Source organism: Artemia sp. Qi Xiang Cuo, chromosome 5 (genome assembly GCF_049724085.1).
Source record: "Artemia sp. Qi Xiang Cuo chromosome 5, ASM4972408v1, whole genome shotgun sequence".
In the NCBI taxonomy this organism is placed as follows: domain Eukaryota; kingdom Metazoa; phylum Arthropoda; class Branchiopoda; order Anostraca; family Artemiidae; genus Artemia; species Artemia sp. Qi Xiang Cuo.
Genome location: NC_142798.1, coordinates 78,965,034 through 78,990,853, shown reverse-complemented (window position 1 = coordinate 78,990,853; position 25,820 = coordinate 78,965,034). Strand labels below are relative to the sequence as shown.

The following is a 25,820-nucleotide window of genomic DNA, read 5'->3' as shown; positions in this document are numbered from 1 at the left end:
TCACTTTAAGCATTGTTGATAAGTTTTTGTGCCTCCAGATGGGCATCAGACTTTTAAAGTTGGAATTTGCAAGTGCAAGACATCTTGATATCTTTAGAGTGGTTATTGTAAGAGGTGAATAAGCTTCCAATGTAGGTAAATTCATCTACCCACTCTATATTAGCATGTTCAAGATAGAGGCAGGAGTTTACCCAAGAATCAGGTTTATATGTGCAGTGCATGGCCAATGTTTTCAAGGTATTGATGGTCGTCTCAAAGAGGTTGGTTGCTGTGTGGATGATGCCAGTTCAGGATTGAAGATCATGGAGGGAATCAGAAATTAGGGCTGTATTGTTGGCATAAGCAAGTTTGTCTATCATTACCCCTCCTGTGAGGGCACCAGATAGGCTATCTGCTATCTAAAGGACTGCAGTTAAAAGAGATTGAATAGCTCCAGTGATAACAAGGAACCTTGTAGAAAACTAGTTGATGTTGCAAAGCTCTTGGTAAGGCCTTCTTCAGTCATAACTTGGCTTCTGAACTTTGTGTTCATTTCCATTTAGAGGGAGAATAAATTAGGTGTAATTCCAAAGTAAAGAAGTATGTGTGATAGGCCTTCCCTCCAAACAAGGTCAAAGGCATGTTTGAGATCTATGAAGAGCTGATAGATACTGCAGTTTTATTCATGATATTTTTCCATGATCTAATAGGCTGTGAAAATCTGATCAACCATTAACCTATTTGGTTTAAAACCCACTTGGTATTCTGGGATGGCTGCTGAGCATTATGCTTGGATGTGCCCTAGCATGTCTTTCGTCATTATTTTAGCAGCATGGCTGGTCAGTCTGATGGGTTGGTAGTTGTTACAGACTATTTTTGAAGCTTTTTTATGGAGAGGGACTATCATGGCTTCACACCATGAAATGGGGAAGTGACCTGCTTCCCAGGCAGCTTTGGTGATTCTATGATAAAGATCAATGAAAGGCTCACAATTAACTTTCTGAAGTTCAAGCTGTATTTCATCAGGACCAGCAGCTTTGTTGATCTTCAGATCTCTGATGGCTGCTTCAATTTCAGAGCAAGGGGGGGGTGGAGTTGGGTTTGTATCAATTATGAGGAACTGGATAGCACAGCTGGGTCAGGAGGATGGTTGAATTTAGTTTGTTCTCAACGTGCTCTTTCCATTGAGATTGAATTCCATCTGTAGATTGTAGCTGGCTGCTGTATTTGTCAAGGAGGGAGCAAGCCCTAAGGTCCTTCTTTTTAGCAAGTTCCCTTACTCTTTTGTGCATGAAGTGTGAGTCTCCTTTCTTAAAAGCCATTTTACACTGCTCACATTTTTCTTTAAGAAAGGCCTGGTGAGCACAGGATGTTGCTTTCTCTGTAGTCTCCTGTAAGTTTAGTGATAGATAAGAGAGGAGTGCAATGTCATCCACTAAATTGCCATCAGAGACAGTGTGGGTCTCAATTGACTGTGTTTCTCTAAAAAGGAATGCCTAAAGTATAGTCAATGGCCATGCTGGTCATTACATTAAGCAACAGAAATACTAATAGTCTTGTCTGAGAATTTTCTGTTGGAATTCTGTATGTAAAGAATGAAAAACCTATATAGGCTATTTAAGGAGTCAATAAATGCTATTAGTATTTCAGTCTGCCACTTTTGTTGGCTCTTTAATTAATATTTTTAAACTCAATATCAAATTAGCACAAGATCTGCCTGGCCAAAAATCATGTTGTTCTCTCTCACAATTTTTCTAATCCTCAAGTGGATATGATTCATGAGTGTTTGGAATACAGCTTTACTTCGTTTGGAGTTCTGGGCAATACCTTGCCAATTGCTACATTCAACAGTGCGACTTAAAAAAAAAAGTTTAACAATTACCCCTTTCTTCTAATCTCTTCAGCCTTCCTACCATTCTAATAATGTAGACTGTCTAAATACAGCTATTCTTCTTCATAACATTTGTATGTCATTGAATCTGCATACAATTGAGTCTTTCTGGGATTGAGATGTTTTATTGCAATCTTAAAATCCTGTGTCCAAGATTACGCTCAAGGTAAAAATGTATATTTGTGATTAGGCTCTACTATTAATTATCTATGCATTTGAAATAGTATCATATATGGCTAAAATATTCAAACTAGTGACATTCCATTAAGACAATTTAAACAAATCCACTGGTGAAACATCAAATTTCTTGGTGGTATAATTACCATAATTCATACTTACTTCAGAGTAAAATAAGGTAAAATACTGGATCTGTTTGGCTCCATTGTTGAGATTACAACTGTTTAAAAACATTAAACGTAAAAGAAGAGGGTTGTGACTGTGTTTATGGCTCAGTGACAAGCCTTCTACTTGGAGATTACTAGGGTAGATGCAATTTAAGCCCACTCAATAATGTTGACCATAGATAGGTATGATCAAGGGGAAAGTTCTTCAGTGGTTTAGAGTAAGCACAGGTACGCAACATCAATTTCTGATAGAGTATGCAAGTTGATTATATATATATATATATATATATATATATATATATATATATATATATATATATATATATATATACATATATACATATATACATATATATATATATATATATATATATATATATATATATATATATATATATATATATATATATATATATATATATATATATATATATATGTATATATGTATATATATATGTATATATGTGTATATGTATATATATATATATATATATATATATATATATATATATATATATATATATATATATATATATATATATATATATATATATATATATATATATATATATATAATCACTATCTGGGAGACACAAGGTGCCGATTAGCTGTTCAACTACAGGGTATATTACCTCAACTGACCTTAGTGATATTGAAAATTTACGTGCCCCTGCTTCTGTGCATTATTTAGCTGTCATTTCTATCAACCTATCCACAAAACTATATTTATTATGTAGAAACACTGTCAAAATTACATAAAAAAATTCATGCCCCTTATCTCTACTATTGTTAAACTTATCAATAGCCACACACCTCTACATTTCTAGTAGTGTGGTGGTGAACATGAAGAAGGGTAACCCAAGTGAGTCTGTCTTCTATTATTCTACTTCTCAGCCAGGATTTAAATTGTATCAAGGTTGAAAACTTTGTTTAGCAGACACTATAACAGGTTGGGTCATGAGAATCTACAGGAGCCCTGACAGTGGCAAGTTGTTGGTTGTACAACATACAATTAATTGTCAACATAATTGCACTTTGCAAAAACACCAAACAGAGCATTATTTCTTTTATTACCCTGGAAATCAGGCCAGATTTTAATAAATTCTGTGCCATAATAATATTGCCTCATTTTCTTATATAGGAGAGGCCTGGGAGGCTTAACTATTTCAGACTTGTAGAATATTTTGGGACACTAAGATCTTCTGTGCGTTTTCCAGCATGCCATTGGATTGGTCCAAGGGCTTACAAGTTATCTTTGTACCATGAATAACAATACACAATTCATATTCTAATTCATGTCATGTGAAGCCTTTTTAAAGTTTGTGGATATTCTCAGAGAAACAGCTGGTTGCAAACTGGGTTTGAACACTCTCCCAGAGTCTGCAGGGAGCTGCCACTCGTTTGGTATCTTCAAAAAGTATGTTAGTAATCTTCTAGTTAGTAATTAAAGTTTTCTCTGAAGTTGATGTCTTTGGATTGAATTTTATTTGAGTTGGTAGGATTATGTGCTACTATCCTGTCTAGCTTGTGATTTGTGGGATTGTTAAGGTGGGCCATTAGATTATAGATGTTTTTTTTGTCTGTGTGTGTGCTTTTGTCTGTGTGCTGATGTAGTCAGGCAACGAAGATGGCATTATCTTGGCCATGTTATTCGTATGCCAGGATCGAGACTACCGAATATGCTTCTCCAGTGGCAACCAGACGACACGCGTTGACGAGGAAGGCCCAAAAACACGCTTCGCAGGACATACGAGCGGGACAGGAGAGCCCTTATAGGCAATCTTAATCCCAGTGTGGGAGGACATCTACGCCGCAGCTCATTTGCGGGATGATTGGAGGCTGTTAACGGACGCCCTGTGTGCCTCTGGAGGTAGAGGCGGAGCTAAGGTCTAAGGTAAGGTGTGTGTGTGCATTGAGCCTCTTGATGGTGTGAATACATTATGTTAAAAAAAAAAATTTTGATGTGTCTGTCCCATTTTCGTTTCTTCCCTGTTTTTTTCCTGGCCATAGAGCCTTATGGGGGAGGCAATGTTGAAGTGTCTTTTGTTGTAAATTTATTGATGAAAATAAATTCAATTCAGTTGCTCTTTCATGAAACTGATATAATATCCTCATGTTTCCCATTCTGTGCCACCATTGAGATTTCAATAGCACAAAAAAATATCGATTTTTTTGTGTTCAGATGACTAATTATTCCCGACTATGATACTAACATTTTGATGTCCTGCACCATTATTACAGTTAAAAAAAAAGAAGAAGCATTGATAAAACTATTTTCTAAATATAAATAAAAGAGAAGAAAAAAGCTCTTGGTGATCATAACAAGACATAAAGGCTCAGAGTATTTTAGAGGTGTGTTTCTAATTTTAGTCTTTCTTTTTTCTAATGTAATAAAACCGGTAATGTTTCAGTTTTTGGCTTACTAACCCTGGGCAGCTGCTCAATTTTGGTAAAGAATCATGGAAAGGACAGAAATCCCTTGTGTTACAAAGGGCCTGAATACTGGTGTCAGGATTTAAAGTAAGTACCTGTTTGTAATTACTGTTCCAACCTATTTTGTATGGATACTTTTGTAATTAGTTTCTAACCATCAAGAAGTTTGTAACTGTAAAAAATGTTGGATTCTGTTAGTCTGAGGCAGATTATTTAAATGTTTTCAGGTGGAATTTTTAAAGACTAGCTTTAAGTATTTCTTTGATTAACCATGTATGAAACATTAAACGGTTTGATTATGATTGGCCTATTGATTATGGTTTTGATATTGTATGATATGTTTATTATGATATTATTGTGTTAGTTTTCTTATTGTCTACTCTGCAGTGTCATTGTCTATGTTCATTTTTGGGTTATAAATAAATAAATAAAAATACCAAACAATTAGATAAAAAAAATATGGTTTGATTCCTACTGTCTAGGGCTATAGTGAAAGGAAGATTAAGATGGCTAGAAGTTTCTTTTTTAGATGAAAGATGACAGCTTGCCAAAGATTGAGCTTTTTGATCATCCATCTGGGTCTAAACAAAAACAGGTTGCTCCCCATTAGGGTGGAAGGAGATCTTAAGAAAAGGATAAAGGAAATCGGAGCTTCAAGGGAGGGGGTAAAGAGTGAAGTATTCAGAGGCGTCGTTTTTTTTTGTGGGAGGGGCAGTTTCTCCCCTCCAATAAGGTGGAGAAAAAATTATTATATATCCCATGCCCCTTGACTATCCGGTATGGGCCCCTCTTGACCTCCCCCCCCGTATAAAAATGCTGGGGATTCGCCCCTGGAAGTATTTATAAGACTGGGGCTGAGGAGGAGTGTATGTAGCTGTATTGGCCTCAGACGGCTCAGCCCTGCCATTAATTGTAGTAGTATATAGAGTATTTTTGGTTGCTATGACTGATTGAGAAAGTGCTATTAAGTCCTTGTGGTTCATTCGAATATCAACCCGTTCATGGTAAGGTAGTAATGTGATAAAAATTAATATGTCACAAGGATTAGTTTTTTATGCTGATTCTAAATACATATAATTCATCAAATTTAATTTTAACCATCAAAGCTACAAGCCTGAGAAAATTTTGCCTGAATTTTGAAAAAGGGGGAAAACACCCCCAAAAAGTCAAGCGATCTTAATAAAAAATCACATTATCAGATTTTGTATATCAGAGAATTCTACTGTAAAGGCTTCAAGCTCCTATCTACAAAAGTGTGGAATTCTGTATTTTTCGCCAGAAGGAATATCATGGATACATGTTTATTTGACGTTTTTTTTTCAGGGGTGATTGTATCAAACCAATGGTTACAAAAGGTCGGGAGAGGGCTCATTTGAATGGAAATTAGACGTTCCAGTACCTTTTTAAGTGACCAATAAGATGGAGGGCATATAGCCCTCCCGCGCGCCTTCATTTTTCCCCAAAGATATCCGATTAAAATTTCAGATAGCCATTTGGTTCAGCATAGTTGAAAAGTCCAGTAACTATGCCTCTGGGGATGGCATAACCCCAGATAGCCCCTGGGGAAAGGGCTGTAAGTTAAGTAATTTGCCCATTGTTTTCGTATAGTATTTTTATTGGGAAATTTTCAAAATTTTTTTGGGGGGAGGGGGAGGGAGGAAAGATCCAACAGGGAATTTCCACGGAGGGGGCGGGAAGGGGATTTTCTGGCATGACTTTGAAAAACGGTTAGAAATTAGATTAAAAAAAGGGACAACTTTTTTCATCTGAAAGTAAGGAGCAAGATTAAGCTTGAAAAGAACAGAAATTATTCCCTATATTAGGGGGCTGTCCCCTCCTCAATCCCTCGCTCTTTGCGCTGAAGTTTGACTTTTGCCACAATTCTTTAAGAATGACTCTTGAAATACAAGGGTTGTTTTATTGGAATAAATGGCTTTTTCATAGAACCAAAAGACTTCTGTGTAACGAGCGAGGGATTGAGGATGAGACAGCCCCCCCCCCCTTCATATACGGAATAATTTCTGTTTGTTTTGAGTTTTAATGTTACTCCTTACTTTCAGTTGAAAAAAAAAAACTTGTTTATTATTATCATTTAATTAAGAAGACAGGATTCATGAAGTACAGAAGGACTTTTTTAAGGTTTTTCCTTAAAGGGTCAAGAATTTAAAAAAGGAATTGTTCATTTTGTCCTCAGAATTTCACCAATGGCATTTTGGGTCTCTCTGTACATTGGAAAATTATGAGTAGTGACAGTTGTTTTCCATCACGGTTGAAGCTCTCGCCAGTTGTGTCAATCGGAGAGAGGGGAGATCAGGAGTGCATGTGCCACCTGGATTTTGAGAAACATCTTTTGAAGGGAGGCAATTTCACTGAAACTGCCTTTTTTGGTGTTTCTTTGAAAAAATGAAAAAACGACAAATTTGCTCCCTCCTCCCCAAATTTTGAAAAATACGTTTTGCCTCTTCCCCCTAAAATTTTCCGTGTAGTGACGCCAATGAGTTCTTGCTCAATTTTCCTTTAAAGACTCCTGTTGGAACATTTTCTGTAAGGTCATATACTCGGAAATATTTAAGTGAATTTAAAGGCAAATAAAATCATATTCAGAACTTCGAATTCTAACTTTTGTTTGTTCAGTATGATTGTATTATATCATTTTGGATTAATTATTTATTTTTAATTTTTTTATTATATTAATTTAAATTAAAGGAGGTGAGGCAATAGAAATTAGCAATAATTAGAATCGGAAATTAGAATTGGAAATTATTTAAATTTTAATGCGGGGGGGGGGGCAATAGGATTGTCTTAAATAAGAAAAAAAAATGTTTCCTTTGTTATTTTTTTTTTCACGGAAAAAAATCCTATCCAAACTCAAAGATCACATGTAACCTGACTTGGTTTTTCTCGTAAATTTGAAATGAGGCGATTTTTTCTTTTGATTTGGCATCTCTCCATTTTTTTGGGAGGGGGGAAAGATTCATCGGGGAATTTCCATGGAGGGGGGATTTCCTGGCATGACCTTGAAAAACGGTCAGAAATTACATAATTTCTATCATGGGTGGCGCAATAGCGCTGCCTAGCTAAAGAACGATGTTGGCACAATGTAATTTTTATTTTTTGGCTTGTTTGCTTGTTTGTTTCTTTTAGACCAGGGAACTTCGTATCAAACCCCCCCCCCCCCCACACCCCTCGGGGAAAGGGTGTCTGGGAGCATATAAGGTTTTTATAGATAGTGTTGTCGTAAAACTTTCAAAAAGAGCTCATTTGATTGGAAATTCAAAGGGCTTGTGCCCTTTTTATAGTTGAAAGTGATTGGAGGGCTACTAACCCCCTTCTCACGCCCACCATTTCCCCGAACACATCCAATAAAAATTTTGAGATAGACATTTTGTTCAACGTAGTTGAAAGTTCTGGAAATTATGTCTTTGAGGATGACAGCCCTCAGGGCAAGGGGTGTAAGTTATGCCCTGGGGCATATAAGGTTTTAATAGAAGGCTTTGTCGTAAAAATTCAAAAAGGGCTCATTCGATTGGAAATTGAAAGGACTAGTGCCCTTCTTAGGTAAAAGTGATTGGAGGGCAGCTAATTCCCCTCTCACGCCCACCATTTCCCAAAACACATCCAATCAGAATTTTGAGATAGCCTTTTGGTTCAACGTAATTGAAAGTTCTGGAAATTATGTCTTTAAGGATGACAAACCCCCCACATCCCTCAGGGTGTAAGTTATGCCCTGGGGGCATATATGATTTTTATAGATAGCGTTGTCGTAGAAACTTCAAAAAGCGCTTGTTCAATTAGAAATTGAAAGGGAAAATGACCTGATTAATAGTTGAAAGTGATTGGAGGGCAACTAACCCCCCTCTCACGCATACATTTCCCCAAACATATCCAATTAAAATTTTTAAATAGCCATTTTGTTCAAAGTAGTTGAAAGTTCTGGAAATCTGGTTTTTAAGGATGACAACCCCCCACAGCCCTCAGGGTAGGGGTTGTGAGTTATGCCCTGGGGGAATATAACGTTTTTATAGACAGGGTTGTCGTAGAAACTCCAAAAAGGCTCATCCGATTGAAAATTGTAAGGAGCAGTGCCCTTTTTAATAGTAGAAAGTGATTGGAGGGCAACTAACCCCCTCTCACGTCCACTATTTCCCCAAACACATCCAATCAAAATTTTAAGATATCCATTTTTTTCAACGTAGTTGAAATTTCTGGAAATTATGTCTTTGAGGATGACACCCCCCCCCCCTACCCACAGTCTTCAGGGCAAGGGTTGTAAGTTATGCCCTGGGGGCATATAAGGTTTTTTTTTTATAGAAAGCTTAGCTGTAGAAACTTCAAAAAGGGCTCATTTGATTGGAAATTGAAAGTACTAGTGCCCTTTTTAATAGTCGAAAGTGATAGGAGGGCAACAAACCCCCCTCTTACGCCCACCATTTCCCCAAAAACATCCAATCAATATTTTGAGATAGTCGTTTTGTTCAATGTAGTTTAAAGTTCTGTAAATTAGGTCTTTGAGGATGACTCAAATGGCTAGTGCCCTTTTTAATAGTCGAAAGTGATTTTAGGGCAACTAACCCCCCTCTCACGCCCACCATTTCCCCAAACACATCCTATAAGAATTTTGAGACAACCATTTTGTTCAAGACAGTGAAAATTTCTGGAAAGTATGTCTTTGAGGATGACGAAAACTCCACACCCCTCAGGGCAAGGGTTCTAAGTTATGCCCTTAAGCCGTATAAGGGTTCTATAGAAAGGGTTGTTGTAAAATCTACAAAAAAGGCTCATTCAATTGGAAATTGAAAAAGCTAGTGCCCTTTTTAAAAGTTGAAAGTGTTTGAAGGGCAACTAACCCCTCTCTCATGCCCACCATTTCCCCAAACACATCCAATCAATTTTGAGATAGCCATTTTGTTCAACGTAGTTGAAAGTTCTGGAAATTAAGTCTTTGGAGGATGACAACCCCCTCCCCCCAACAGCCCTCAGGGTAAGGGTTTTAAGTTATGCCCTGGGGGCATATAAGGTTTTTATAGAAAGGCTTTTCGTAGAAATTTCAAAAAGGGCTCACTCGATTGGAAATTCAAAGGGCTAGTGTCTTTTTCTTAGTAGACAGTGATTGGAGGGCAACTAACCCCTCTCACGCCCACCATTTCCCCAAACATATCTAATCAACATTTTGAGATAACCATTTTTTTCAACGTAGCTTAAAGTTCTGAAAATTAGGTATTTGAGGATGACAACTCCCCTCCCCCACAACCCTCGGAGGGCGAATTTGTAGTTTACTGAAAAAATTCTGTTAAATCTTTTCATTTTTATAACTTTAAGAAATCAAAAATCAATTAAGATTGTAAGGAATAAATATCAGCATATGTATATTAAACCGACAATGCACATATTTTCAGTAAATTCATTTGGATTTTTTTCTATGAAGTACAAATTATATTCTGGCTTTTAGAAAGCGTAGGGGGTTTAGAACCCTATTAATTAGGGTTCATATTAATTTCTGCTCGTTTTGAGTTTGACTCTTTTATTTTCTGTTTGTTTTGGGTTTCATTTATTTATTGATATTGATTTGTGGTAGTTGTATGCTTGGTAGATTATTTGGTTCTATCTTTGTTTATTTTTGGTTTATTGGAGTTTTTTACTTTTTTTGAAAAACTTATTTTGTGGAAATTTTTTTAATTAATTTCTATTAAGTGTGTGAATCTTTTGAGTTTGGATAGGATTTTTTTTTCAGTGAGAAAAAAATTCACCAAGGATGCATTTTTATCCTATTTAAGATAATCTCAACTAAAAAAACATACAGAGATCCTGTTTAGGCTCTTCATTTGTACATCCTTAAATCTTTGAGAAAAAATAAGAAATTGAATGTCTTAAGATGCAAAAATAGTTTTTTTTTACTTTTATTTGAATATCAAATAACTTCTATGGGTCTAAAGGTGCTTATCATTTGTAAGTGTGATGGTAAGTTTTAAAAGGTTTTTGAGTCTGTCTCTTGTGGTATATACCTTACTCAAGCTGTGCATCCAAGGTTGTTAGCTCCCATTAACCTGACTGGGGTTAGCCGTAGCAGTGCCAGGGAATGTTATGACCTTTTTCGTACTTTTACTTGTGTTATTCTTTCTCTGTATTCTTTTGTTTGTAGTTCTGCCAAAGAATGTGGCGCTGTAAAGCACTGTTCACAAACAACATGGCTGCACAAGAAGTTACCTGAGGACGAAGAAGATATCTGTCAAATTTGTATGGAAATGGTACAAGAAGCACGTGACCAGCTGATCTCCAATGAAACTCAGGTTAGTTTTATTGCTTGTGTTTAAGAACTACCTTTATCGGGCCTTCTAGTGTATGGTAATCTTTCAATTAAGAATTAATTTAAAAAACAAACTTTTTCTGAGGGTAAGTAAAAAGCGCAGACAAAATATTAAAAGGAACAAAAATTATTGCTTCACAGTTAATCTAACTAATATCAATAAATCCAGTGCAAATAAACCAACTGATGATATTTGCCTATGTTTGTATGATTATTGAAAACTAGTGCTTTACTGAAAACACGGGCAAAACTAGCACTTTTTTTTTTACAAAAAAGGGAGACTCGTCAGTTTTACCCATGCAAAAAGTGAATTTTCTTGATTGTTCAAGATGGGGGACTGTAATTGTGCAATACATGGTTTTTGATCATGCTGGTTCCGATGGTGCACTTTTTATTTCGATCAGGCACTATTTTCAAGGGGTATCGAGCTGATTTTTCGAAATTACCATAAATGTTTTTCGTAATACACCTTTATTTTTAAGATTAACCGGAATAATAGTTACCATTCCTGAATCAAAGTTCTCATTAGACAATTCTTTCTCATTAGACATTTTTTTTTCAAAACACGTTGTGCAGCTTTTTGTTACTATGGGCTGTGGTTCGCTCTTTTCTAGGTTGCAGCTACTATTGCAACCATGATGTTCAGATAATTTGATCTTTGTATTATATAGAGGCCTGGATATACTCTACTTCGTTTGAAGAGATGGATAGACAAAGTTTACAAGAACACTCATTAGGTTTTTTGAAGCAACTATCTAAGCTGTAAACCAAACAGTATGTTAAATTTGTAAGAGTGGACACCGGTGTTAGTATCGAAGAGAAAATCATCAGTGCCATCTAGCATTTGACGGGTGATTCGTAAGTGCTGTATATTTCTCTTTTTAGGTACTTTAAAATGCAGAGAAATCTTTGCATGTGAAGTACGCTAGTTTAATTTACGCAGGGAGGCCTACTGGGGATAGAATTATGCTTTCGTTATCCGCCCTTCCCCCCCCCCCCCCCTTATTTTATAGAGTACCTGAAAAGACAAGTTTCAGGTCCAACGAAGTTGGCAAACGTTTGATAAGTGCCTTTGTAAAATTTCGTGTTTTTTCTTGTACCTTTAACTTTTGCCTCAGTTTGTCTTTTCTCATTATGAAAGACATATCGCCGAACTTTTGTTTCTTTTAATTGTTTTAGCAGGCGGGGCTTTTCAGTCAGCCCATAAATGAAGAGCAGACACACGCGGTTAGAAGAACAGCGGCGGCGTGTCAAAAATGAAAATGAAGACCGTATAAGGCGACTGCGCTGCCGCGTATTCTGCATTTTGTACTTTTTTGGGAATGCTTTAGAAATCTGATATTAAGCAAATTCGTCATACCACTTTCGATTCGCAAAATATTTATTGAGGCCACCCTTTTGGACGCGGAATTCATATAACAACCTTTATTACAAAGTTACAGAATTATGGAAGGCAGTTCGAAAACAGATTCACAATTTCAACGTAGGGTTTTCCTACGAGGGGTCGTCCCTCTTGCGTCAATAGTCTCGATATTGTTTTTTTGTATTTATTCTGTATTGTGTTCTTTTTGTAACCCGTCTTTTTACTTTTTTGTAGCTACGTGTTAGAAAAAAATGTCTCCCATTCTATCAAGTTAGCAAAAACAAATATTTTGGATGTATTATTTGCCAGATCATTGGAACATTAAAAGGCAAATTTCTACCAAATCATATTATTCACTTACAAATAAAGTAAATATACCACTCGATGCCTTTTTTATGCTCTTTCCAAACGTAAAAATCATTTTTGTCGAAAATGTATTTAACCCCCACCCCTAGCCTATATACAAATTCTGGGTATATATTTGCACGTTAGGGGGGTGGAGGTAAAATTTAAATTTTACTCGCATTTACACCAGACATAAAATTTGCCCCCACCCTCCCTAATGTGGAAATATATACCCTGAATGCCTTAATCTTCTTGAATTTGAGGATAGAATGACATGAATATTTTAAACGAAAAGAAAATATCGTTTCAGTTTAAAGCATTAACGAATCATTTCCGACAAAAATTATTATTATATTTGGAAAGAGCATAAAAAGAGGCATCGAGTAGTATATTCACTTTATTTGTAAGTCAATAATATGATTTGGTAGAAATTTACCCATTAAAATCCAATTCAACAGCGGATTTTCTTTTTGGGTTCTCTCCATTGTTTCTTTTATAGACTTAAGGTTTATGCCCCTCTGAAACAAGTGATTTTGCGACAAGCCAGGAGCTGTAAGTTGCTCCGAAAGGAAAAGATGCTAACATCTTTGAATTCACTGGTCCCAGATCTGTACATGAGCTTCAATTTCGACACTACTTAAACTTCTTCTTGTTGAAAGATTTAAAATTGCCTAAAAAATAGGAAAATTGTCCCGTCTTTAACAATTTTCAACTAGTGCTCAAAATGTTTTCAATAAAAAAAAAACGTAGGCACCAGATTTGATTTGGTATATGGATAGAGCTGAATTTCACCTATTTAGTGATAGCAATATTGTTGTCTTTTGTACGTTAAACTGTAGGAGAGCAGAAAAAAAATATAAAAAAATTGCAAAGCAAACATAAACCTTAATCAAATTGGCATCTAAATGATTCGTTAATGCTTTAAACTGAAACGATATTTTCTTTTCGTTTAAAATATTCATGTCATTCTATCCTCAAATTCAAGAAGATTAAGGCATTTATTGGGTATTTAATAGATTATTGTTTATTGTTCGTTTTTGTTTGTTTTTCGGTAGTGAACAATTTTAGGTATCGTTTTTAGGCTTTTAGGTATTTAGGAGATTATTAAGTAGATTATTTTTCATTATAATTAGGTAGGTTATTATGTATTTAATAGATTATTGGGTATTAATAAATTGAAGTATTTAGTTTGCGAATTTTACCGCTAGATTAATCCGAAATTTGCTTCTCTGTTTTCTTCCTGGGTTAGTTTATGGGTTGATACCAAATAATTATGCCCGGACAAATCAACCAACGACATTCATTCTTGTTTGAAGAGTCAATATAAGATTTAAATTTTCATTTTGTGAAAATTTGAATTAAAATTTGAATTTTAAATTTTCTTTTGTTTTTTAAAATTTTCTTTTATATTTTAAATTTTCTTTTTCTTCTCTGAGAAACTCATTTGTCTTCCCCCTTTTTTACAGGCCAATGAGACTTTGGGGCAATAGTAACATGTCATATTCTATGTGTATTTAATGAATAATAAATCTTATCTTATCTAATGGCAACACGAGCGATTTTTTCCAATTTAAAACGTCAAGCAGTTGCGGATCCAGGGGGAGGGGGTGGCCCCCTAGCGTAGTCTAAAGTAGTGTAATTTACTTAATTAACCCAAGTTTGCGTTATTTAAACTTGCTCCTAACACAATTTTATCGAATCGACCTATTTTGCCCCTCCTCCTAATTTTTTTTTATCAGATCAACCTATTTTGCGCCCCCCCCCTTAAAAATCCTGGATCCGCCCCTGACGTCAAGTCAATATTTAGAGTGTTTTTTGTAATATAAAAAGATAAATTTCTGAAGGACATAATCTTCGCTGTCAAAAGTTAATTTTATTTTCATCTCGTTGTGAATTACAAAGCTAGCAAAGCACCAGAACTTTTACTTGAGAAGTAGATACTGGTAACAAATACCTTACTATTTCATATTCGAGTCTTGGCTGATATCATGAGAATTTCCTTTACATTGCCAAATGCAGCATTCTATAGAACCAAGTTTGTTTACTTTAAAGAGATAATAGTTACGTAATGATAAGCTGTTATATAATGTTGTAATTACTAAACAGGTTACTAAGTTAGGTACCATAATTAGTTAGTAAGATATTAGACAGTTTATGTGGCATTTCGGCCACAGCTTGAAAACTGAAGATGTTAACAGGAACAGGAACTAAAGCAGGAATTTTCGCAGGAGAGGCTCGGAAATAGGCCCCCCCTCGAATTCTTAAATTTTTTTGAATTTCTGGGCACTTCTTATTCGAAAGTACGAAATGAATTTTTAGCTCTCCCCCAGAATTCTTGTATTGCCCCTGCTGTTGTCCCTTCTGTTGGGACGATCTCTTTCCGTATTCAATAAAAAAAAAGTTTTTTCAACTGAAAGTAAGGAGCAACATTAAAACTTAAAACGAACAGAAATTATTACGTATTCGAAGGGGGTTGCTCCTCTTCAACACATCGCTCTTTACGCTAAAGTTTTTTAGTACTAAAAAAAAAATTCTTATTGTTCTAATTAAAAGAACATAGTGTTTCAAAAGTCATTCTTAAAGAATTGGAACAGATTACAAACTTTAGCGTAAAGAGCGAGGTGTTCAGGAGGAGCACCCCCCCTGATATGCGTAATAATTTCTGTTCGTTTTAAGTTTTAATGTTGCTCCCTACTTTCAGTTGAAAAAACTTGTTTTTTATTTGATTTCTGATCGTTTTTTAAATAATGTCAGGAAATCTGGATACACCTCCACGGAAAAATCCTTCCTCCTGACCGATTTATGCTCTAGACCAGTGGTTCTCATATTGTGGTACGCGTACCCCTAGCAAAATATTTTTTTTGGGGGGGGGGGTACATGACCAGCCAAAAAAATAAAAATAAAACGAACCTTTAACTCTAGGACTGGTAATTTTATTTATATTTTAGCTATAGTTTACTTACTAGGCCTATCGGTAACTGAGAAGGGGCACCTAAAATGTTTTGTGGGTAAAAATGGATACAGTGTATAAATAAGTTTGAAAACCACTGCTGTGCTCAATTCAGTCCTGGTGAAAATTTACCCCGGGCACTTACCCTTAACGTTTCCACGCGTAAAATTGAATCGACAAAGAGAAAGCAAGACATCAGAAGAATCTCGTATTGAAATGCTGGTAAATTTCACCAGTGTAAAATTTCCCCTGAAAAATTCACCCCCTGAAAATTTCCCTCCCCACGACAAATTGTCCTTGTGGAAATTCCCACGTATAGGGCCTTTCAACTATGCTGAACAAAATGGCTATCTCAAAATTTTGATCGGACGATTTTGAGATAAAAAGAGCCGTGGGAGGGGGCCTAGTTGCCCTCCAATTTTTTATGGTCACTTAAAAAGGGCACTAGAACTTTTAATTTCCGTTAGAATGGGCCCTCTCCCGATATTATAGTGCCATTGGGTTGATACGATCACCCCTGGAAAAAACAAACAAAAACAAATAAACACGCATCCGTGATCTTTCTTATGGCAAAATATACAAAATTCCACATTTTTGCAGATAGGAGCTTGAAACCTCTACCATAGGGTTCTCTGATACGCTGAATTTGATGGTGGGATTTTTTAAGATTATGTGACTTTTAGGGGGTATTTCTTCCTTTTTCGAAAATCAAGCAATTTTTTTCAGGCTCTTAACCTTTGATGGGTAATACTAAACTTAATGAAACTTACATATTTGGTGTCAGCATAAAAATTCAATTTCTTTTATGTATCTATTCGTATCAAAATTCGGGTTTTTAGAGTTTCGGTTACTATTGAGCCGAATCACTCCTTACTTACAATTCGTTACCACGAACTGTTTGACAGAATAAAATATTATGTTTATGATAAGGGAAAGTATGGGTACCTTGAGCCTTGCCAGGAGCTTTTCTGTGTGTTTGTGTGAGGGAGGGGGAGGGGGCTGGTAAGTGCTACAAGTGGTTTAGCTTTCAGTGATTTTAAATTGCAAAATTTCTCATTTCCTGAATTTCAAGAAAAGTAAGCAGTGGACCGTGGTTATGTATAGTCTAATGTTTATTAATTGCACAAGGCAAAATAATAACAACTTTTAGGGGTTAAACTCCTCCCTTCGTGGGGGGGGGGTATCGGGATTAATTTCAGAATTTCGAGCCTCAAAAACTATTTGGTTTGTGACCAACTATGCCAACTGTAGCGAGTTTCCTTTAAAAATGTTCTTGTTTGGATAATGCCCCAATCAGAAGTTTTAGACTAAACACTCGAGCTTGGGAGTTACCATTTGATGGTGTGTAAAACAAAACCTTGGAGAGATTAAAAAAAAAAAAACCATCATGACAACGATTCAGGCTGTCAGAATTTCTCCTAATTCCTCACCTTACAGTGCAAATTTCTCCTTTAGGAAAGGGATGACGGGATTGACTTTGAAATTGGATATGACACTCCTTATAAACTGTTACTGATCTGAATTCTATTAGCAAAAGAACTAGGATTTGAAGAAGTTATTTAAGCTTGTTGGAATGTTTTCCTGTGGCTGAAAGACTTCATTTTTACGCTTAAATGCGTAAAATTCTCTCTAAAAAGAAATTGTTCGCCTGGAAAATTTTGTGATCCGATTTTTTGGCTTCGTAGATTCCAGATATGTAACATGTTATTATTGCCGCTATATACAAACTTGAAGTTGATACTAGGCTTATTACCACCGTAAAATCCCCCCTCCCCAGCGGAAATTTTCAATTTGCTTGGAAAATTCCCCCCACGCGCAAAATTGAGCAGCCATAGAGAAATCTTGACAAATAAAAATTATGAAGAGAAATTGAATAATTTTATATTTTTATTTTATTTCGGTAGGCCCTACTCCTGTTTTATTCAGAACACACTCGAGAAGTGGAGTTATGTTAATCCTAATAAAATATACTAAAATATGATGAAAATATAATACTTTAGTTTATATAATAATATAATTTTAATTATATATTTGCACATTAGGGGGTGTGAACCCGATCTAACCTAACTTAACATAACCTTACCCCCCCCCTAATCTACAAATATATAGCCCAAGTTATACAAGTCCAATGCATTCTGTCGCCTGTTATTTGTCTTTGTGGCTATGAAACCAGGGTACTGGTGCGTTATATGGTCGCTTTCAGGGACGTACGCAGGGGGGGGTCTCCGGGCACGCCCCCCCCCCCGAAATCTCACGATTTTTTCATTTTCCCACAATTTTCTGATTTTTCTCACAGAATAATGGGTTTGAAGGATTCCCCCCCCCCTCCGAAAAAAATTGGCCCCCCCTCCGAAACAAATTCCTGCGTAGGCTACGTGCCTGGTCGCTTTTATATACTTAAATAAAAAAAAAACAAGTTTTTTTTTAACTGAAAGTAAGGAACGACGTTAAAACTTAAAATGAACAGAGATTAGTCCGTAGATGACAGGGGCTGTCCCCTCCTCAACACCTCGCTCTTTACGCTAAAGTTTTTCATTGTTTAAAAAAGATAGAGTTGTGAGAAACTCAAACTTTGGCGCAACGAGAGAGGCGCTGAGGAGGGGATATCCCCTTTCATATACAGAATAATTTCTGTTTGTTTAAAGTTTTAACGTCGTTCCTTACTTTCACGTTAAAAAAAAACTTGTTTTTTTATATATTTTTTGAATGTTTTTGATTTAATGCAGGTTTTGATTTTGGCTCACCGTACATGAATAATTACAACAAAATTTTCATATTAATTTTACTTTTATTTGGTTAAATGTCTTTCTCGGAAGTTGTTTAATTTTATTTACGAACGTTTTTATTTGTAATAAATATACGTAACTTACGTAACGAACTTCTATATTCATATATTTTTATACGTATATTAGGGGGTTCGCCCCCTAGTCAATACCTTGCTCTTTAAGCTAAAGTTCGAATTTTGTTCCAATTCTTTAAAAATTACCCCTTAATCACAAAGGCCGTTAATTAGAATATATAGCTCTTATGAAAGTACTAAAAAATTTTTGGCTTAAAGAGCGAGGTATTGACTAGCGGGTGAACCCAACCATATATGTAATAATTTCTGTTCGTTTTAAGTTTTGATGTTGCTCCTTACTTTCAGTTGAAACAACTTCTTTTTTTTATTTAATTTCTGATCTTTTATTAAATAATACTGGGAAATCCGGCGCTTTCTTCATAGCAATGTCCCTTCCCCCATGAAAACTTCCTCCATAGAAAGATCCTTCCACATAAAAACCCCGACCCACCCCCTCCCCTCACTACCAGAAAAAATCCACCCTGAAAACGTCTGCATACTTCCCAATAACCAATACTATATGTTAACATTGGGTAAAGTTCATAACTTTCAGCCCTTCCCCCGGGGACTTCCGGGGATTAAGTCATCCTAAAAGAAATAGTTATCATACTTTCGACCATGCTTAACAAAATGGCTATCTCAAAATTTTTATCAGGTGACTTGGGGAAAAAATATTTGTTGGAGGGGGCCTAGTTGCCCTTAATTTTTTTTGGCACTTAAAAAGGGCACAAGAAATTTCGAATTCGATTCCACTGAGTCCTCCCATGATCTTCTAGGACCACTTGGTCGATACGATCACCCCTGGAAAAAAAACAACACCAAAAAAACAAATAAACACGCACCCGTGATCTTTCTTCTGGCCAAAAATGCTAAATTCCTTATTTTTGCAAATAGGAGATTGAAACCTCTACAGTAGGGTTCTCTGATATGCTGAATATGATGGTGTGATTTGCATTAAGGTTATATAACTTTTAGGGGGTCTTTTTCCCTTTTTTCTAAAATCAGCCAAATTTTCTCAGGCGCGTAACTTTTGATGGGTAAAAGTAAAGTTGATAGAATTTATATATTGGAAATAAGCATTAAAATCTGATTCTTTTGATGTATCTACTGGTATCAACATCCTGTTTTTTAGAGTTTTTGGTTACCATTGAGCCGGGTCGCTCCTTACTTACAGTTCGTTACCACGAACTGTGATGAGAGACGAAACCCGCCAGACTGGTTATTCTCAAGAGACGGCTATTGAGAAATGGAATGAAAAGCGTGTTATCATTGCGTTTACGTTATTTAAACTGTTTTTTTTTCGCGTTTAGGGGGGGGGGGAGGTACTTAGATTAGTTTACGTATTTATTATATACTTTGCTTTTCCCCCCCCCCCCCCCCCAATGTGCAAATATATAGCCCAAATTTGTTTCTAAACTTCTATATATTCATCCTATTTTATTTCATCAGCATTAACCAATCCTGATTTTCCAGAAGTGACCATATAACGCACCAGTACCGAAACCGGTTTTCCTAGATCGTACATTCAACAAAACTTGTCGAGTGCGTTTGGAATAATACAGGAGTACCATTATTTTAATTCTTCTTTTGTGTGCCTTGGGTTGAGTTTGACAATGGGGCTGTGGGGGTGATATCAATCCCGCGGGCAAACTTCGCCACGAAAACATTGAACCTAATTTTTTGACCTCGTAGAGTCCAGATATGTAACATTTTATTGTGATCGCTATTTACAACCTTGTTGTTTTTGTAAATTTTGGGTCCGGGTTTTCATTTTGTTTCGTCACCCCATCTTCTTTCCCTTTGCATTGATAAAGGCTGAGTGGAGGTCTTGGTAGAAATATTTGCATTGTTTCCCTATTTCCACTGGCTCTGCGTTCTCCTCGTGCATTGTTTCACCTACCTTTTTCTTTATTGTCATGGTTTACTAAATGTCATGGTTATTGTCATGGCTGTCAATGGCACATTAGTGTGTCATTTATTATGTCATAGTTAATCATGATTTAGGATGTGATCTGTTGAACCGCACAAAATCCTTACGAAAGACAATATTAAAGAAGAAACTGGAGTTTTGCGTAGTTGAGATATTAGTCTTTCTTTATTGAAATAAGTAGACTCTATAATATAAAAAAAATACTCGTGCATTATTCTGTACACACTAGAGAAGTTTGGATCTGCAGATCAGACAATAACCGGTTTGGTTAGGTATTTAATATAATGCGGTCTGTGTGGTTCCCTAACATAACCTAACCAACTAAAATACCATCTCCATAAATTAAATATTTAATAAAAATATAACTAAAGCGTAGACTTCAACTGAGCCTAAGGTAATTTTCTTGGAATACTGACAGGTATAAACCGTTTATTGTCTGATCTGCAGATCCAAATTTTTCGAGTGTGTAGTGAATAGTACATAAGTACCTCAAAAATATAAAAAATTCTTTTATAATACATATTTTTAAATTTTTCTTTTCTTTCTATTATCCTGTTGTGTTTTTTTTTTGTTGTGTTTTGTGTTTTGTCCTTTTTATTTTCTAGAAAATAGATTTGTTACCTGTTAGGTATTGGTCTTTACCACAGATTTATTACCTGAACTGTTATCAGATGATGTTACCTTCTTATTTTCTAGAAAATAGATTTGTTACCTGTTAGGTATTGGTCTTTACCACAGATTTATTACCTGAACTGTTATCAGATGATGTTACCTTTTTATTTTCTAGAAAATAGATTTGTTACCTGTTAGGTATTGGTCTTTACCACAGATTTATTACCTGAACTGTTATCAGATGATGTTACCTTTTTATTTTCTAGAAAATAGATTTGTTACCTGTTAGGTATTGGTCTTTACCACAGATTTATTACCTGAACTGTTATCAGATGATGTTACCTTCTTATTTTCTAGAATATAGATTTGTTACCTGTTAGGTATTGGTCTTTACCACAGATTTATTACCTGAACTGTTATCAGATGATGTTACCTTATTATTTTCTAGAAAATAGATTTGTTACCTGTTAGGTATTGGTCTTTACCACAGATTTATTACCTGAACTGTTATCAGATGATGTTACCTTCTTATTTTCTAGAAAATAGATTTGTTACCTGTTAGGTATTGGTCTTTACCACAGATTTATTACCTGAACTGTTATCAGATGATGTTACCTTTTTATTTTCTAGAAAATAGATTTGTTACCTGTTAGGTATTGGTCTTTACCACAGATTTATTACCTGAACTGTTATCAGATGATGTTACCTTCTTATTTTCTAGAAAATAGATTTGTTACCTGTTAGGTATTGGTCTTTACCACAGATTTATTACCTGAACTGTTATCAGATGATGTTACCTTTTTATTTTCTAGAAAATAGATTTGTTACCTGTTAGGTATTGGTCTTTACCACAGATTTATTACCTGAACTGTTATCAGATGATGTTACCTTCTTATTTTCTAGAAAATAGATTTGTTACCTGTTAGGTATTGGTCTTTACCACAGATTTATTACCTGAACTGTTATCAGATGATGTTACCTTTTTATTTTCTATAAAATAGATTTGTTACCTGTTAGGTATTGGTCTTTACCACAGATTTATTACCTGAACTGTTATCAGATGATGTTACCTTCTTATTTTCTAGAAAATAGATTTGTTACCTGTTAGGTATTGGTCTTTACCACAGATTTATTACCTGAACTGTTATCAGATGATGTTACCTTTTTATTTTCTAGAAAATAGATTTGTTACCTGTTAGGTATTGGTCTTTACCACTGATTTATTACCTGAACTGTTATCAGATGATGTTACCTTATTATTTTCTAGAAAATAGATTTGTTAACTGTTAGGTATTGGTCTTTACCACAGATTTATTACCTGAACTGTTATCAGATGATGTTACCTTTTTATTTTCTAGAAAATAGATTTGTTACCTGTTAGGTATTGGTCTTTACCACAGATTTATTACCTGAACTGTTATCAGATGATGTTACCTTCTTATTTTCTAGAAAATAGATTTGTTACCTGTTAGGTATTGGTCTTTACAACAGATTTATTACCTGAACTGTTATCAGATGATGTTACCTTTTTATTTTCTAGAAAATAGATTTGTTACCTGTTAGGTATTGGTCTTTACCACAGATTTATTACCTGAACTGTTATCAGATGATGTTACCTTCTTATTTTCTAGAAAATAGATTTGTTACCTGTTAGGTATTGGTCTTTACCACAGATTTATTACCTGAACTGTTATCAGATGCTGTTCCCTTTTTATTTTCTAGAAAATAGATTTGTTACCTGTTAGGTATTGGTCTTTACCACAGATTTATTACCTGAACTGTTATCAGATGATGTTACCTTTTTATTTTCTAGAAAATAGATTTGTTACCTGTTAGGTATTGGTCTTTACCACAGATTTATTACCTGAACTGTTATCAGATGATGTTACCTTATTATTTTCTAGAAAATAGATTTGTTACCTGTTAGGTATTGGTCTTTACCACAGATTTATTACCTGAACTGTTATCAGATGATGTTACCTTTTTATTTTCTAGAAAATAGATTTGTTACCTGTTAGGTATTGGTCTTTACCACAGATTTATTACCTGAACTGTTATCAGATGATGTTACCTTCTTATTTTCTAGAAAATAGATTTGTTACCTGTTAGGTATTGGTCTTTACCACAGATTTATTACCTGAACTGTTATCAGATGATGTTACCTTTTTATTTTCTAGAAAATAGATTTGTTACCTGTTAGGTATTGGTCTTTACCACAGATTTATTACCTGAACTGTTATCAGATGATGTTACCTTTTTATTTTCTAGAAAATAGATTTGTTACCTGTTAGGTATTGGTCTTTACCACAGATTTATTACCTGAACTGTTATCAGATGATGTTACCTTCTTATTTTCTAGAAAATAGATTTGTTAACTGTTAGGTATTGGTCTTTACCACAGATTTATTACCTGAACTGTTATCAGATGATGTTACCTTTTTATTTTCTAGAAAATAGATTTGTTACCTGTTAGGTATTGGTCTTTACCACAGATTTATTACCTGAACTGTTATCAGATGATGTTACCTTCTTATTGTCTAGAAAATAGATTTGTTACCTGTTAGGTATTGGTCTTTACCACAGATTTATTACCTGAACTGTTATCAGATGATGTTACCTTTTTATTTTCTAGAAAATAGATTTGTTACCTGTTAGGTATTGGTCTTTACCACAGATTTATTACCTGAACTGTTATCAGATGATGTTACCTTATTATTTTCTAGAAAATAGATTTGTTACCTGTTAGGTATTGGTCTTTACCACAGATTTATTACCTGAACTGTTATCAGATGATGTTACCTTTTTATTTTCTAGAAAATAGATTTGTTACCTGTTAGGTATTGGTCTTTACCACAGATTTATTACCTGAACTGTTATCAGATGATGTTACCTTCTTATTTTCTAGAAAATAGATTTGTTACCTGTTAGGTATTGGTCTTTACCACAGATTTATTACCTGAACTGTTATCAGATGATGTTACCTTTTTATTTTCTAGAAAATAGATTTGTTACCTGTTAGGTATTGGTCTTTACCACAGATTTATTACCTGAACTGTTATCAGATGATGTTACCTTCTTATTTTCTAGAAAATAGATTTGTTACCTGTTAGGTATTGGTCTTTACCACAGATTTATTACCTGAACTGTTATCAGATGATGTTACCTTATTATTTTATAGAAAATAGATTTGTTACCTGTTAGGTATTGGTCTTTACCACAGATTTATTACCTGAACTGTTATCAGATGATGTTACCTTCTTATTGTCTAGAAAATAGATTTGTTACCTGTTAGGTATTGGTCTTTACCACAGATTTATTACCTGAACTGTTATCAGATGATGTTACCTTCTTATTTTCTAGAAAATAGATTTGTTACCTGTTAGGTATTGGTCTTTACCACAGATTTATTACCTGAACTGTTATCAGATGATGTTACCTTTTTATTTTCTAGAAAATAGATTTGTTACCTGTTAGGTATTGGTCTTTACCACAGATTTATTACCTGAACTGTTATCAGATGATGTTACCTTCTTATTTTCTAGAAAATAGATTTGTTACCTGTTAGGTATTGGTCTTTACCACAGATTTATTACCTGAACTGTTATCAGATGATGTTACCTTTTTATTTTCTAGAAAATAGATTTGTTACCTGTTAGGTATTGGTCTTTACCACAGATTTATTACCTGAACTGTTATCAGATGATGTTACCTTTTTATTTTCTAGAAAATAGATTTGTTACCTGTTAGGTATTGGTCTTTACCACAGATTTATTACCTGAACTGTTATCAGATGATGTTACCTTCTTATTTTCTAGAAAATAGATTTGTTACCTGTTAGGTATTTGTCTTTACCACAGATTTATTACCTGAACTGTTATCAGATGATGTTACCTTTTTATTTTCTAGAAAATAGATTTGTTACCTGTTAGGTATTGGTCTTTACCACAGATTTATTACCTGAACTGTTATCAGATGATGTTACCTTATTATTTTCTAGAAAATAGATTTGTTACCTGTTAGGTATTGGTCTTTACCACAGATTTATTACCTGAACTGTTATCAGATGATGTTACCTTTTTATTTTCTAGAAAATAGATTTGTTACCTGTTAGGTATTGGTCTTTACCACAGATTTATTACCTGAACTGTTATCAGATGATGTTACCTTTTTATTTTCTAGAAAATAGATTTGTTACCTGTTAGGTATTGGTCTTTACCACAGATTTATTACCTGAACTGTTATCAGATGATGTTACCTTCTTATTTTCTAGAAAATAGATTTGTTACCTGTTAGGTATTGGTCTTTACCACAGATTTATTACCTGAACTGTTATCAGATGATGTTACCTTATTATTTTCTAGAAAATAGATTTGTTACCTGTTAGGTATTGGTCTTTACCACAGATTTATTACCTGAACTGTTATCAGATGATGTTACCTTCTTATTTTCTAGAAAATAGATTTGTTACCTGTTAGGTATTGGTCTTTACCACAGATTTATTACCTGAACTGTTATCAGATGATGTTACCTTTTTATTTTCTAGAAAATATATTTGTTACCTGTTAGGTATTGGTCTTTACCACAGATTTATTACCTGAACTGTTATCAGATGATGTTACCTTCTTATTTTCTAGAAAATAGATTTGTTACCTGGTAGGTATTGGTCTTTACCACAGATTTATTACCTGAACTGTTATCAGATGATGTTACCTTGTTATTTTCTAGAAAATAGATTTGTTACCTGTTAGGTATTGGTCTTTACCACAGATTTATTACCTGAACTGTTATCAGATGATGTTACCTTATTATTTTCTAGAAAATAGATTTGTT

The 25,820-nt window shown here is 34.7% G+C and overlaps 1 protein-coding gene across 1 annotated transcript in view; it reads left to right on the top strand.

Annotated features, from left to right (window-relative positions):
- The window catches only part of Sap-r (prosaposin), a 217,850-nt gene that overhangs the window by 6,056 nt on the left and 185,974 nt on the right, over positions 1–25,820 (top strand). The window contains exons 2-3 of the mRNA XM_089089955.1: positions 4,626–4,734; positions 10,787–10,934. Of these exons, the coding sequence (XP_088946081.1) occupies positions 4,626–4,734; positions 10,787–10,934 (257 nt within the window). The remainder of the gene's footprint in view (positions 1–4,625; positions 4,735–10,786; positions 10,935–25,820) is intronic.